The sequence below is a fragment of the Styela clava genome, chromosome 10, assembly GCF_964204865.1.
Source record: "Styela clava chromosome 10, kaStyClav1.hap1.2, whole genome shotgun sequence".
Lineage (NCBI taxonomy): Eukaryota > Metazoa > Chordata > Ascidiacea > Stolidobranchia > Styelidae > Styela > Styela clava.
The window spans coordinates 16,154,639-16,168,621 of NC_135259.1; the positions used below are offsets into that span (position 1 = coordinate 16,154,639).

At 35.6% G+C, this 13,983-nt stretch overlaps 2 protein-coding genes across 8 annotated transcripts in view; one reads left to right on the forward strand and one right to left on the reverse strand.

Moving 5' to 3' along the window:
- The first annotated feature begins 706 nt into the window (after nucleotides 1-706).
- LOC120337675 (uncharacterized) lies at nucleotides 707-8,420 on the forward strand. Its single transcript, XM_039405538.2, has 10 exons — nucleotides 707-862; nucleotides 1,438-1,563; nucleotides 2,491-2,622; nucleotides 3,142-3,305; nucleotides 3,900-4,029; nucleotides 4,584-4,725; nucleotides 5,135-5,283; nucleotides 5,514-5,651; nucleotides 7,588-7,760; nucleotides 7,930-8,420. The coding sequence occupies exons 1-10, from the start codon at nucleotides 805-807 to the stop codon at nucleotides 8,011-8,013; spliced, it is 1,296 nt and encodes a 431-aa protein (XP_039261472.2). The 5' UTR covers nucleotides 707-804; the 3' UTR covers nucleotides 8,014-8,420.
- Nucleotides 8,421-9,453: 1,033 nt separating this feature from the next.
- Nucleotides 9,454-13,983, reverse strand: part of LOC120337242 (piezo-type mechanosensitive ion channel component 1-like) — a 54,736-nt gene continuing 50,206 nt past the window's right edge. For all 7 annotated transcript variants that reach the window (XM_078117503.1, XM_078117502.1, XM_078117501.1 and 4 more), the window contains 4 exons: nucleotides 13,407-13,489; nucleotides 12,782-12,968; nucleotides 12,209-12,298; nucleotides 9,454-11,906 (listed from right to left, as the gene is read on the reverse strand). In XM_078117503.1, the coding sequence (XP_077973629.1) occupies nucleotides 11,744-11,906; nucleotides 12,209-12,298; nucleotides 12,782-12,968; nucleotides 13,407-13,489 (523 nt within the window). In that variant the 3' untranslated portion in view covers nucleotides 9,454-11,743. The remainder of the gene's footprint in view (nucleotides 11,907-12,208; nucleotides 12,299-12,781; nucleotides 12,969-13,406; nucleotides 13,490-13,983) is intronic.

The window sequence follows — 13,983 nt, forward strand, 5'->3', positions numbered from 1 at the left end:
ATACGCTGGGCTGAGACTCTGCATGTTGAGGCTTGTTCGAACACGAAGAACGTGCCTTTGCGTAGATGTTGACTAATACTAAGTGATCCAGCGGAGTTGCTTTGTATTTGCGGTTTCATTCAATTTCTAAAAAGAAATAGGGGACGCAACGCATCATTTCGGAAGGAAATGAAACTCCCAAGAATCCGGGATTCAAAATAATAGACCCAAATCGCATTCTGGTCATAACAAAAATATGTTGGTTTGAGAAAAATGCATTAGTGTGTATATATATATATACGATTTCGACACAATGCATGATACACATTTCACTAATATATTAGCAATGCGCAAAATAGATGCTTCTAAACGTCAAATACATTTACGGCTTTACGTATCATATATACAAAAATGAATGTCTGTTATTTAGAACGTTAGAAGAAAGAGCATATTAACAAGGTGAAAATAATAGCGGTGTGATGACATACAATTGTATTGCCTTTTATGGAATAGTACATCGTATATGATCAACGTTCAATATAGACATACGATGTATTGTGATAAAATTGGGACGGCATCATTTAAGCTACCGTACATGATTGTATATAATGACATTTAATTTGTGGACCCACATATATCAATTGTCCGCCCCCGATTGGGCTCGTCGGATAAAACGAGAGTTATCAGTATATAAATGGATTGTTCGCATAAAAGTCATTTAAGAATTGGTTTTGTGCTGCACAATACTAATACATAATATATCTGAAAGAAGACTAGAATTGTTTTGGGAACTTGCTCTGGTTTATATCCTGGTTTTTATTAAAAATGAAGGTAGAAATAAAGCTCGTTGCTACGGTCATTTTAGGAGTATGTTTTATCAGAGGTAACTAATAGAAATCTGATTTTAGAGATTAAGATTAGCTTGGTTTTATTTATACCTGCATATGGCCGATATCAATATCGATCCTACGGCTGAATTTGGTTAAGTCGATAATCCGATACAATAAGATTAAAATGATTTTGTATGGAATGGAATCTAGTAGAAAACATACAAATACATGCTAATTTCAAGTGTATGATTGTAAGTTTCATCATAAAAATCCCGGCTTACCTAAGGTTTTAATCAAGAACCCACAGAGGATAAAAGACTTATCTCCCATTTTAATATATATATCTTGACTTTTTGTGAGGTATTTCATTTCTTCATTTCAAAAAAGACTTTAGAAAATCAGTTTCTGATGCTCAAAAGAGCTACAGTCTAGTTTGGGTAAAGAAGTGAGCATAGAGGATGAACCCGAGATATGGTAACTCAGTATAGTTGTTCCAACTATCTGAACCAGCGCTCGCGATTTAGAATGTATTGTGCACAAAATATTATAAAAATCAAAATGAGGTTTCTTGTTCTATCGATCTCAATTAAAGTAAGCTTATGTGAAAATAATATATTTGTGTTTCCAGCCACCGGTGCTACGTCGTGTTACACTTGCTGGAAAACAACAAATCCATTCTTCTGCTTCCCAACAAATTGCTTAGAAACGACATCGTGTTTCACACAAGCATGGATTGAGGACGGATATAAATATTGTGAGTATCCTTGAATTGATAGCTATTTGGGCTCAATGGTATTTGAATACGGCACTTTTGGTTCTTTACTAAACAAGTATTTCAGCACGTATCTGTTTTATTCTATTCCACAAAGCATTCGAGATCTTTTAACTTAATTTCCAAGTCCGAGTACGATTAAATTAATGGTATTTTGCAAAATAGAATAGAATACCACTAATCAATTTTCTATCTGTTTCTATGGTAGAAGTCATTATTTGATGAATTGGAACAAATTCGCAAGTTTACACTAAATTTGGTAAGAAAGGGTGGACACCATCACTATTATTTTCGCAATATTTGCCATTTGGTTAGTATGTAACGCTGAAGTATTTCAATAATTTTACGATTTTATTTTTCAATTCGTTTATTATCGTTTATTATTCATTTATTATTTTACTATCCATTTACTTAAAAGCCATATTTTTAAATTTTTCAAGCAAAAATAGAGGTCGATGTTACCAATTTCAAAAACTTTTTATGTTGCGTGTAGATTTTAGATGAATCTGGCTATTCTTTACTTTGCTCTTAGACTCCACATAACTTGACAAATGACCAGGCTAGTAAAAAAAAAATGGTCCCCTTATATATATTTATATTTTTACGGTATATTAGGATCACAACAGGGGTATTTAAAGATGAGAAAGAAAATGCCGCCAACAATCTAATCCTTAATTACCTATGGTCAGTCGCTTCAGCGAATCGGAAAAGCGCGAGATCAAATTTCGAGTGCGTGATGTTTGGTGATTCATGAATTAGTCCATGTTTCGTCCATTTTTATTGAATTGGGTATGCCGTCATAGAATATAATTTTATATGACGCAAAATTCGATTGAATTCATATACAAATGACGTCATAATTTACGAATAATGAAGGCGAACTGTTCCACGGCATTTGTTATATTTCAGATCAAAAGGGCTGTTATCCTGTTACTACGGCAACGTGTGACGTAATCTCTGATAGATTTTGCACAAATACAAATACTTTTGAATGCTGTGATGGAGCTCTGTGCAATTTTGATGACCCGCTGCTGAACTGGGGTAAAGAAATTTTCGATTTGGAAAAGGGGAATTTTATGAATGAGCGCCATACATATCGCTATATATTAGTGAATATAGCACCATTTAGAAGTCTTAGAAATATCTCTGGTCCTACTACACATGTACAGGGCACTAGGCACACTATGGAGTCGGGCAGTCCAGAGGTTATATTGCCCACGGGTAGACAAAGTTTATTTGTGAGGGCCTCATTCAGAAAAATCTCTATTTGCAATATTTTTTAAGGTTGTTTCACCTATTTATGGGTTTTTAGACATTCTAAGTAAAGTTATAAAATAAATCTAATTTCTCTATGTAGGTATAAAATACTTTCATAATTTTCCCCAGTAACAAGCGTCCCACAAAATGTTTTTGCGGGCGTAGTTTTCCTATTTCGTGCGTTATTGCCTATGGATATGCGACTTATAATCGGTAGTTGTTACTAATCAGATTATATTAGATATCCTGCTATTTCGATATGGATTTAGACTTTTTACACGAATGGCGTTTGTTATTTCATAGCACCAAAGACACCCTCGAACATAATGCCAGTGGTAGGAACGAATTCCATCGTCTTATCCTGGGATCCAGTTTGTATTGGTGATTACACGTACGAAGTGGAGTACGCAGAAATGATCGGAAATGTTGTGTTGAGTTCATTGTACACGATGGCTTTCCAGAACAGTGTAAGTTCCTCTTATATTTTTTGGATTATTCGTCGGACCCGCAATAAGCAATGTAGCAAAATAAGAATAAAGAGGAGTACCCGTGAACAGCGACGTTCAATATAAAATTACCGGATTTAATTAGACTCGAAATGTCCTGTGGACGGTTTACATAAATTCTTGCTGTCTGAAATTTTTGTTACTTTTTTCCAAATTTTATCTGAGACCTATCATCTTTTATTTTAATTCATGGAAACACTTTATGCACCGCCATGCTTGTCCGCCGATCTTTTAGGCAAACTCGGTATTCAGTTAAGGCCGACAGTAACTTTACTAATGGGCGGCGTCTGAATTGGGCATTGGAATCTTTTGTACACTAATGCAGAAATTTGCGATTTGAGGAAAAACCCGCTACGTTTTGAAATGAAAGATAAATATTTATCAATTTAGAGTTCGGGTTTGGAATGAATTGAAAATGTAAAAAAAAAACCTAACTTTTTTTTTTATATTGAGCGGTGGCGGGAGTGTTTTATTGGTGGGGACTTTGTACTAAAGATCCGAGCATTGCCTCCTCGCTTTTCTTTGCTTTGTTGATGAATTCCAATTTCTCTGTAGGCCGTTATCCAATCACTTTCACCTGGAAAAAGCTACTCGATCAAGGTTCGTTCTGTGTGGTCTGGACTACAAAGTTTGCCCGCGAATATTGCTTTAGCAACTCATTCTGTAACGCCAACAGCACCAAGCGGTATTTATTTTGAATTTTCAATTGACTGTCTTGAACTAATATCTGATGAAATTGACACTTTAGTATCTTCATTTAATATATATACATATATTTTTGCAGTTGTTCTTTCAAGTTGATAAAATAAGCAAATGTAATATATTGTACTATGCAGTTCAATAGTCTTGCACACTAACACAAATGTATTTCTGTAACGTTCCGTCTGACCAAAATCAGACTTCGTCAGACAAGCAGTTTATAACAGTTTACTGTTAGTGTACAGCAGTAATCTTGAAGTGCATAGTATGGTCATGTTTATTTCTGCTACAGTATCCTTGCAATATACGCATATGGATACACTAGCACAAGGGCACGAGGAAAGGATATGGAGTTAGTCTCGCGTAACCTCTACTGATAGTTGTAATGTGTTGATCGCGAATCCATAAGGGTTTTGTGAAGTTACAATACGGGTTTTGGCGGAATCGAACATCATGCTTAACACATAAATAAGCCTTGCTTTAACAGGTTTTAATGTTTTTAATTATATAATGTAAGGCATTGCTCTGTATATTTTGCAGATGTGACGACGATTTCTCCAATGGCATCCAGATGTTGGACAACTCCTAATTATCTTGATGCACCAAGCACTCTTGAAGTTTGTCCAAATGCAAATGATTTTTGTTTTTCCCGAGTCGAATATTTAGCAAACACTTCTGTTATGTAAGTACGGAATTCATTGATCGTGAGTTTGGTAAAGCTTAGCACTAAATCAAGGCTAATTTACTAGGTGAATACATTTAGAAGAAGTTGAGAATTTTATGTCTGGGAAGCGATGACACTCACCCCGCCACTTGTTTATATAGGCCCCAAAGATGATTTTTTTGTCTTATGTCATGTCAGCGTACAATTGAGTTTGTTTAATGACCTGGGCCCGTTTACCCTAAGTATGGGTTACGGATTCAAATACGTTGTGAGCCTTTGAGCTTGGTGAGTTTTTTCCGGCAATTAATTTAGAAGTCATTTCACACTTCTTATCACAACCACTCATTGCGCAACCTTAGTTCAAAGAAATTTTACAAACAGAGCACTTTAGAAGTTCTGCAGCAATGTACTCTTTCATTCTTGATAGACTAGCATCGAGAGGATGCATGACGCAGTCTAGATGCAAAGAGGTTGAAAAAGAAAACAAAGAAACATGCTTGCCGGGAAGCATTGGGAAATATTGTCATTTTTGTTGCAAAGGAATATATTGCAATACCGTGGCATGGACATCTTCTGGTAATACTGACTTATTTTCCGTGTTCAATTATGCGTGTGTACGGTGAATAAATAAAACCGGAAAATTATATGATTTCCTTTGTTGCAAAATGGCTTTTAGAATAATTCATAACCCAAAGGCCCCTTTATCTTACACTCACACGTTGTTTAAATCTTGCAATATTAGAAGAACGCGTTGCCATAACATATACTTGATTAGAACGTAATGAAATACATATTCTTATTCATAGGTCTCACCTGTGAAAACATTCCAGTAGAAGAAAGACTGTTATGTGGTTGGAGTGGGATCAGCGTAGAAACATGCATGCAATTGGGATGTTGTTATCTTCCTTCAAACGACACAACAGCATGGTGTCACCATGGTAAATGTACGTGGAAAATTGTATATATCGGGAGGGCCTATTTGTCCTGTGTTTACAGATATTGTCTACATATATATTACATTTAGAAGTGTAGCCAAATTTACTTGTACGACTAAAAACATGACAACATTGGTTATGCTGTATCGGTTTATTTACTATGTAATACTAAATTTACTAATACAGATGGAATCATACGTTTAATTGTGAGTATGCTAACATAGCCATGTGCATAATCGTTAAGTCACACGGTATTTAGGATAATAAGAATTAATAAAATGAATAATAAGAGACCAATACTCAAATATGGGCACGAAAGTAAATTGCCATATAAGGGTTTTCTCGTGTCATATAAATTTGTTTTCATGGATTAAATTTTTATTGTGGATTAACGGGTTTCTTGTGACTCGGAGGAAACTTAAAATGAATAGCCTAGCCCTAGCCCATAGCGCAGTGGTTCTTAAACTTTTTCGAGCGCGACCCAAATCTGAGTTTTATGAATACTCGCGACCCAATCCTAAATAACGCAAAATGTGTTTTTAATGTTAGTACAGTTTGACTTAAATACAGACAACTATTTATTAGAAACAGTCCATTGACTCAGTGAGATTGATGAAACTGAAATTTCCTTTTCATTATATCTTCAATACACAGCTGTATTTTACTTAACGCAATACGCAAGTTGTCACGGGTATCGAGGCGATTGCGAGCTTAGTTTTAATAACCGTCAGTGCCAAATATCCTCGCTCGCACAAGTGCCTTGTCGCGAATTGTAGCAGAAAAGGCGTCCGCTGTCCGTCGCAAACACGACATCCTAGCTGGCCTTCGGTATCTCTCGCAATATACAACTTTTTACTCATCAAATGTGCACACACTGCTTCGTTCGCGGTAAATGGTGCCTCGAGATGAAGTCACATTTTCTCTAGATATTGAATAACCTAATGTCGAGAAGCGAGCTTTTTCATTGCGTCGTCTATTACAATTTACATTACCAAAAAGACACCAATTTTTGGTTATTTTAATCCACTAAGACGACATTCCACGCGGTCAACACAACGACAAGCGACGTGCATGGTTACCGATACCATAAAAATAATACACGTGACTGGCATATCAGAATTGTGATGTAACAATGAGCTCAAGACAGTTCTTTCCGTGAATGGGATTTTATATTTCATTACTTTAAATACCAGAGTTTAGAAGCTAAATTGAAACATTAGGAAAGCTGAACATTCGTCCTTATCCTTTTAGATTGCCCTTGCATTGACGACCTTGTCGCGACCCATTTTTAAACCTTCCGCGACCCATACTTTAAGAACCACTGCCATAGCGGCTCCGATCATCTATTTTTTCTTGAAAATAAATTTGAATTCAACTGGTACATTAGTTGTAGAAAAAAGTGCTTCTTTCACAATGACAATCTCCAAAACAAGATATAAGCAAAATGTTAAACATGCACATACCTTGTTCAGCAATTGGCTCGATAGTCAATATACAGGGTATCCATAAAGTCCCTTTACAATTTCAATTTTGCTATGCAGTCAGTTCTCAATATATCTCAACCAGATTTTTTTTTTATTCAGTAATTGTTTGTGTATTTTTACTTCATTTAATACATCTGTCAGGGCCAAAACAATATAAGGTATCGATAAATTCTTTTTGCCATTTAAAAATTGATAAGACTTCGTGGACACCCAATATATTGTTAAAATGGTGACCGTACATTTGAACCCACGTACATTTGAACCCATGTGTATATTCGCGGGTTCAATCTATATGCGGGTGCAAAACCCATGGGTTAGGGTTAGTATGGGTTCAAATATCCGTAAAACAACAAAAATTTCCATAGGTGCAATAGTATGCCGGTGCAATCGTCGTGGGTTCAAATGTACGCGGGTTCAAATGTAATGGAACCTGTTAAAATAAGATAAATTTTGTATTTTAGATCCCGGTGGAGATGACGGTGGGCCGAACGTTGCAGGGCTTGCTATTAGTGTTTGGTCGATTATTTTGATTGTGATAATTATTTTAATTATCATTCTCATCATAGTTATTGTTACGTACTGCTGTATTAAAAGGAAACGAGAGCGAGCGAAAGGATCTTACGACGTGTACGCGGTAAGCACATTGTAAACAAAATTGAAGCAAGTTTTGACAGGAGAATTTCGCTATGATAATGAAGTTTGAATTTCACCTACACTTTTTCCTCGAGTCGTCTATCTATACTACTGCATATACTATACTGCTTCTCCGAGTTACCAAGATGTGTCTACGATTTCATTTTGAGGTTCCAAAAAGGCGGGAAGATAGAGAACTGAGAATCAGCACAGTTGCAAGACAAGTTTACGACAGGACTGTCATTGAAGATTGACATTGGAAACTGCATCGATTATCGAAACAACGTTTGCGGTACAGAATATACCACAATATCTGTGTCAAATGTACATTCGAAATTCTCCTTGATGGCAAAATAAGAGGATAAATAATCCAATGAGAAACGTACACCGCGACCTTTTCAACGCCAAATTCGAACTCATCGCTAGGCAATCAAACGAACATGGATTTGCATAAAATTGATCTTAACTATTGCTCCATTTTTACTTTAATAATTGTAGCTTTTACTATTTTCCCAAACTTTATATTATTTGCACTGATAGCAATAAACTTGATTTTGTATCCATCAAACGTACAGCTTATTGCAAAAAGACCGCGCTTTCTGCGCCGTGTTTCGGCCACCCGTAGCACACCGCATTCCTCACGAATATTTAATAAAATTATACGGAACTTGCAATTTACTGAGTAACTTGAAAGCAGTTTTTATAAAAGATTTTGACGATTGAACTATTCCACACTAAAAGTCACCAAAAATTGCCCCAATAACGTCAACCCTCATGAACACTGTCCTGTTAAGGCAAGTTTGTAGGCTCAAGATAATTGTTGTTGTTGGCTAACTAATCCAATACCCGACACTGACTCTCCCCGTGATAAATAACTACAAGAGATTAAGTCTTCTAAATGTTTCTAAAAATCAAACTGACTTACTTGATTGTGACGCGTCAAGCCGAAGCAATTGACTTTATTACCCACTCAAATGAATAGCTTGGCGCAATCCTCTTGAGCGTCAGAAATACGCTCGCCGCTGATTACCCCGCGTGTGTTCGCATCCCATGGAGGCAGAATTATGTGCGAGAGTATCGCTGGACTCCTCGCCGCCGTAGCGTACCGTAGTTCCCCGCCACCGCCAATGGACTGGTAACCGGACGAAAAGCCGTGGTTCGCCATGTGATGAGGGTCGTCTTTCTTTCCACTGGTTAACTAACCAAATCCAATCCTAGCCGATTCAATTAACTAAACTCTGATCCACTGAAGAGGTTTTTGGTATAGGGAAGGGTTACAATAAATTACCAATGGCGGGCCCAAGAACTTGTCCAGAGATCAATAAAGCAACGATCCCGATGGCTAAAACGACTATCTTTCAATCAAATCCGCATTTCCACAAGATGATTTTATTATCAATTCAACAACCATACAAAATTAGCTAAATTTGAAAGACATAGGTAGGGATTCATGATCCAAGGGCTCGATTTGATAAAGACCACACATGGAGCTATCGTAAATGAATGTACTGATGAAATCGACATGAATGAGCATTTAATTCCATGAGATGTGAGTGATATAGGATTTTAAGTATATCATGCAGTAGACGAGAAAAATAGGCAACTTAAAAGATAATTGCCTCTGGTACTGTTACCAGTTTAGATTAGGTATGAAATTAGTTAACCATGTCCTGATTTTCGTTTAGTGGTTTAGGTAGTGGTTAACTTATACATTCAGCTTGCATTCAAAATATTTGTCAGAAGTTGAGGCTGGCTGAAACATAAATAGATAAAACCAACCAATGAATTTAAATTTTTGTGTGGTTATTGAACAAAAATTTTCTCGATAAAATGACTGATAATTAGACGCTGCTGATAATTTATGCCAGGGTGGTCCACATGTGGCCCGCCGCTTCATTATCTGTGGCCCGCATCACGCTCGGAGAGGAATCCAAAAATTGCATTTCGTGTTGTTTCGTCATAATATTAATCAAAAAATCTTTTGACATATTGTTGCATGACTAATGTCACCGAATTAACTAGTGTTATGGCTTGCTGAGACAACTAGCGAAGTCAAACGAGCGAAGTTTTTGGCACTATTGTGGCCCGCGAACAATGCAAAAGTAATTTTGTGGCCCGCGGAGCTGCCAATCTTGGACCACCCTGATCTATGCAGTATCTCAACCTCATTAGCATAAATGAATCAGAATATTTCTCTTGTGATTGAAAACAATAAAACAAATGTATTACGAGACAAAGGTAAACCAGTAACGTTAACAATGAGTGAAATTGATATAGAATGAGGCGAATTATCATCATTAGCACAAGAGTGTGCCTACGACATCGCTCTAGTTTAAAACTCGAAATGATTTGAGAACGTAATGATATAGATAAGCTGTTAGTTCAAAATAGTTAATCTAGATGTCATATATTTAGATAATTGGTTTTCAATCATGGTTCCGCGGAACCCTAAGTTCCGTTAATACAGTCAAGGGGTTCTGAAAGTTTACACAGTTTAAATATAATCAAATACCTTTCTCACTATTATTAAACTTTCTACACTTTAAAGAGCATTTTGTTTTGCCAGTATTAGATTTGCTTATATATATATTTAGGTGCTCCCGAAGTATGCGAACCAAGATGGCGGACATTGGAACGTAACATGGGTAACAGGTTAGGCGATAATTTCTTTCCAATTTTCCTTATTTTAGTCCTATTATCAGTTCGAAGACTAGCCAAGAGCCTCCCGTAGTATTTATACCTAAAATTATGGCCTAACCCTAACCTAGTACACATATTACATTCCGATGTCCGCCATCTTGGTTCGCATACTTCGGGAGCCCCTATATTTATAGTTTATAAAATTCAGGTAATAAAGACAATGAAACTATTGCACAGGGGTTTCTCAAGCCTCTGATATGTTTCATTGGAGTTCCACTCTACCACTGATCTAGATTAGGTATGTAGTATTTTTAGGTCATCAAGGTAATCTCAGGTAAGTATTCATACTAGATTGGCGTTGAAATTATTTGTTACCATTTGGCATTCACTCCCTCATACAATAATGAAGGAATCAAAAAAGTTTTGACAAACGGTTGACACTGTGAAATGGTAAGTCGCAGCTTAATCTGTAGGTGAATTGCACATTGTATTAATACAAAAATTTTGGATTTTTCACATATCACACACACATCAGAAACAAACACAAGCACATAAAAAAAGCTTGGCATCAACGTAAGATATTAAATATAACGAAATCATGTACAAAATCACTTATTTCAATCAATTTCGGATTAGGGGTTAAAACTCATAAACTAAGACAAATATCTATTCATCTATATAACTAAAAAGTTTGTTATAGCTATTCGGTGATTTTCTTGTTTTTCAAAATTGTTCTATATGTTTTTTTGAATTTTTTTACCCCCTTTTTTGCTGTCATGGAAATAATAATTCATAATTAGATGCAACTGCAACTGCATCCCTCGCGATTCTTTTCACAAAATTAAAGTTTCGATAGTTGGTCTTTTTTTTGATATTTGCCATATTTTACGTGCATTTATATTGTATTGACAAATTAATGATGATTGATTGATCATTGCAATTGGAAGTCAAATGTATTCACAATTCAAGGCAATTACCGTAAAAAATTTTCATCCAGTAAAATTCCCACTTTTTGTTAAAATATATCCCTTACACATACTTAAAATGAATGGAAAATGCAATCAAACACTCGAAATGAATACTTAAATGATAAAATAATGCAACAATATGTCATGAAAAAAAATCAAGAAAAATCTTAAAATGTGGATAAAGTAGGAAAAATGCTGACAACCAATGGGACATGGAACGAGTACTCTATAGATAAATTATGATCACACAAGATACATACATGCAGACAGCCCTGACCCTTGGTGGAGACCATCAATATTTTTTTACCATTGGATGCTATCGTATGCCTAATGATCTTCTGCTACGCTAGATATACAATCTTGAATAGACTAGGCTTTATTCTTGCTTGGGTCTTGTCCATAAAATTAGCGTTTGTGGCGATCGATAAAGGAAGATAAGTTTTGCATATAAATCTTCTTCCAGTTGAAATTGGTGTTCTTCTCGAACTAGGAAAATATCCAGACATAACTGAAGTATTCTGTCGACCCGAGGTAACTCTCTGTAATAAAAAGACATTTATTTAACAAAATTCTCAATAACAATTCAGAAGATTTGAAACGCCACTTGTATATTGGTCAAAACATATTGCCATTCAAGCACTGATTACTTCGAGACAATAATGGTGCAGACAGTAGTTATTGATAGTTTTTTGCTTGATAGCATAATTACAGTAGAAGCAAGAGTACCATTGTTTGAGACAACTAACTAATAGTAGTACATACTGCGTTATCCTTGAATTTAGTTTAAAAAAAGGCCATTAAAATGATGGGAGAGCCATATAAAAGAGGAAAAAAAACTTACTGGAACATAATGGTACTTGTACTTCCAACCAACGCTCCACGAACCAGTTTTCCAACAACAAGTACAATTGAGACATAGAGACCAATTATACTGAAAACAAACATACTTGTTGTGAAAGAATGATATAGATTATTATTGGCACTCAAATGCTGATAAATCTACAACTGCATCACTGTATCACTGTATATGGAGTATAGACTTTATCCGTTTTATAATACCGTTTTTTGCTGATTTTTTTGAGAAGAACTACAAATTTTATGTAGTTTTTAATGGTTATTTACTTTCCGTTTTCAAGGTGTTATTGTGAAGTCATTGAAACAAGTTGCACAAATAGTAAATACCATATGTATTTCAATTTTCAAGATATAATTGTATTTTAATATTTTTGGTGCTGCAAGTGAAAATTTCCATAAAAATAACTGAAATTCAACTCAAATTTTCTTCAGTCAATCACACGATAAAGGTTATTAAAGAGAAATACCTAAATTTTTAAAAACAAGGTGTTACGAATTGAAAAATTGAGTTTTTTTGAAGTTTCTGACGCTAAGAATAAACATTAAATTTGGATCTTACCCATAACTAACAAGGAAGCTCAAGCTAGCCGGTGAGACTTTATCACTGAATACAACTAATTCAAACTGTGGTTTAGTCGAATTCTTTGCGTCAGGTTTTACTTCCACAACTCTCCACCATGACGTGAGGTTGTCTGTAGGAGCATATCGAATTGAAAGATCGGTGTCAACATATTTCTCTGAAGAATCTGAAAATTGAGAGGTCAATTTTATTACCTAATTGGTTAAGGTTGCGGCAAGCGCTTATTACTGAACCAAGAATGTTTCAAGATGGTTGAAGCTAGTCCATCATGATAAAATAGTCCTGGTTTGTGGTTTGTCTAAGCATTTCAGTTACTGTTAATCAAGTTCAAATGTATATTTAATAAATGTCCAGAACAATAACCAAAGTGACCCATAAGAAACACTAACTCCAGACTTCAGAGAGCACATGATCAGTCACCTGTAACTGATGACATCACAGGTCATGCTCAGCCATTCGGGAAATGCTAGTTGCCAGAAATACAATAATAAAACAGTCAACAGTTACAACGAAGCCGTTCGACACGACTATATCTCATACAGCGTATTTATATGCGTTTACTCTAAACAAGGCTCTGCACCTTATAATAATAAGTAGAACCTACTTGTTGAATACAACTTAGAAGCTGCTGTCGAGATAGACTTTGGACCGGAATAAACATATCTCGGAAACAATTCTTTTATTGTTCTGTAAATAAATGAATATGAATTATGGCAATTTATAAAAAAAGTTGGGTGCTCCTGAAGTATGAGCACCAAGATGTCGCATAACCTGAACCCTAACCTGGTACACATCCTGAGTTCAGGTTGTGCGCCATCTTTGTGCGTATACTTCAAGAGGTCCAAAAATTGTTCCCAATCGTATTTTACATTTGTTTGAATCAAGTTACATATTCACAAGTTAATCTTGCTTATTAGATATCCGAGGCATGTAAAGTCGCACAACCTGTCCACCCTAGCCTCATGTATATTATATGACAAATTACAATTTCAATACTGACCAAAACCAAGCGAAATTCGTAATTGTTCAAATTCAAAGTTGTTTTTCAACAATTGGAAAAATAGTAACTGAATTTTTTTATTGTAATATTATCATTTTCCCAGTGAAATTGCAAACAAATTATATTAACGGCAACATAGTATTTGTTGGGATATTCAAAATCCGAATTCAGTGCAGGGGAA

Bases quoted from the DNA above. Each gene is read 5' to 3' on its own strand.
- LOC120337675 (XM_039405538.2), top strand. From the start codon at position 805: ATGAAGGTAGAAATAAAGCTCGTTGCTACGGTCATTTTAGGAGTATGT. The intron at 3,306-3,899 runs GTAAGTTCCTCT...ATTTCTCTGTAG, and splicing joins CGATGGCTTTCCAGAACAGT to GCCGTTATCCAATCACTTTC. The intron at 5,284-5,513 runs GTAATACTGACT...TCTTATTCATAG, and splicing joins CGTGGCATGGACATCTTCTG to GTCTCACCTGTGAAAACATT.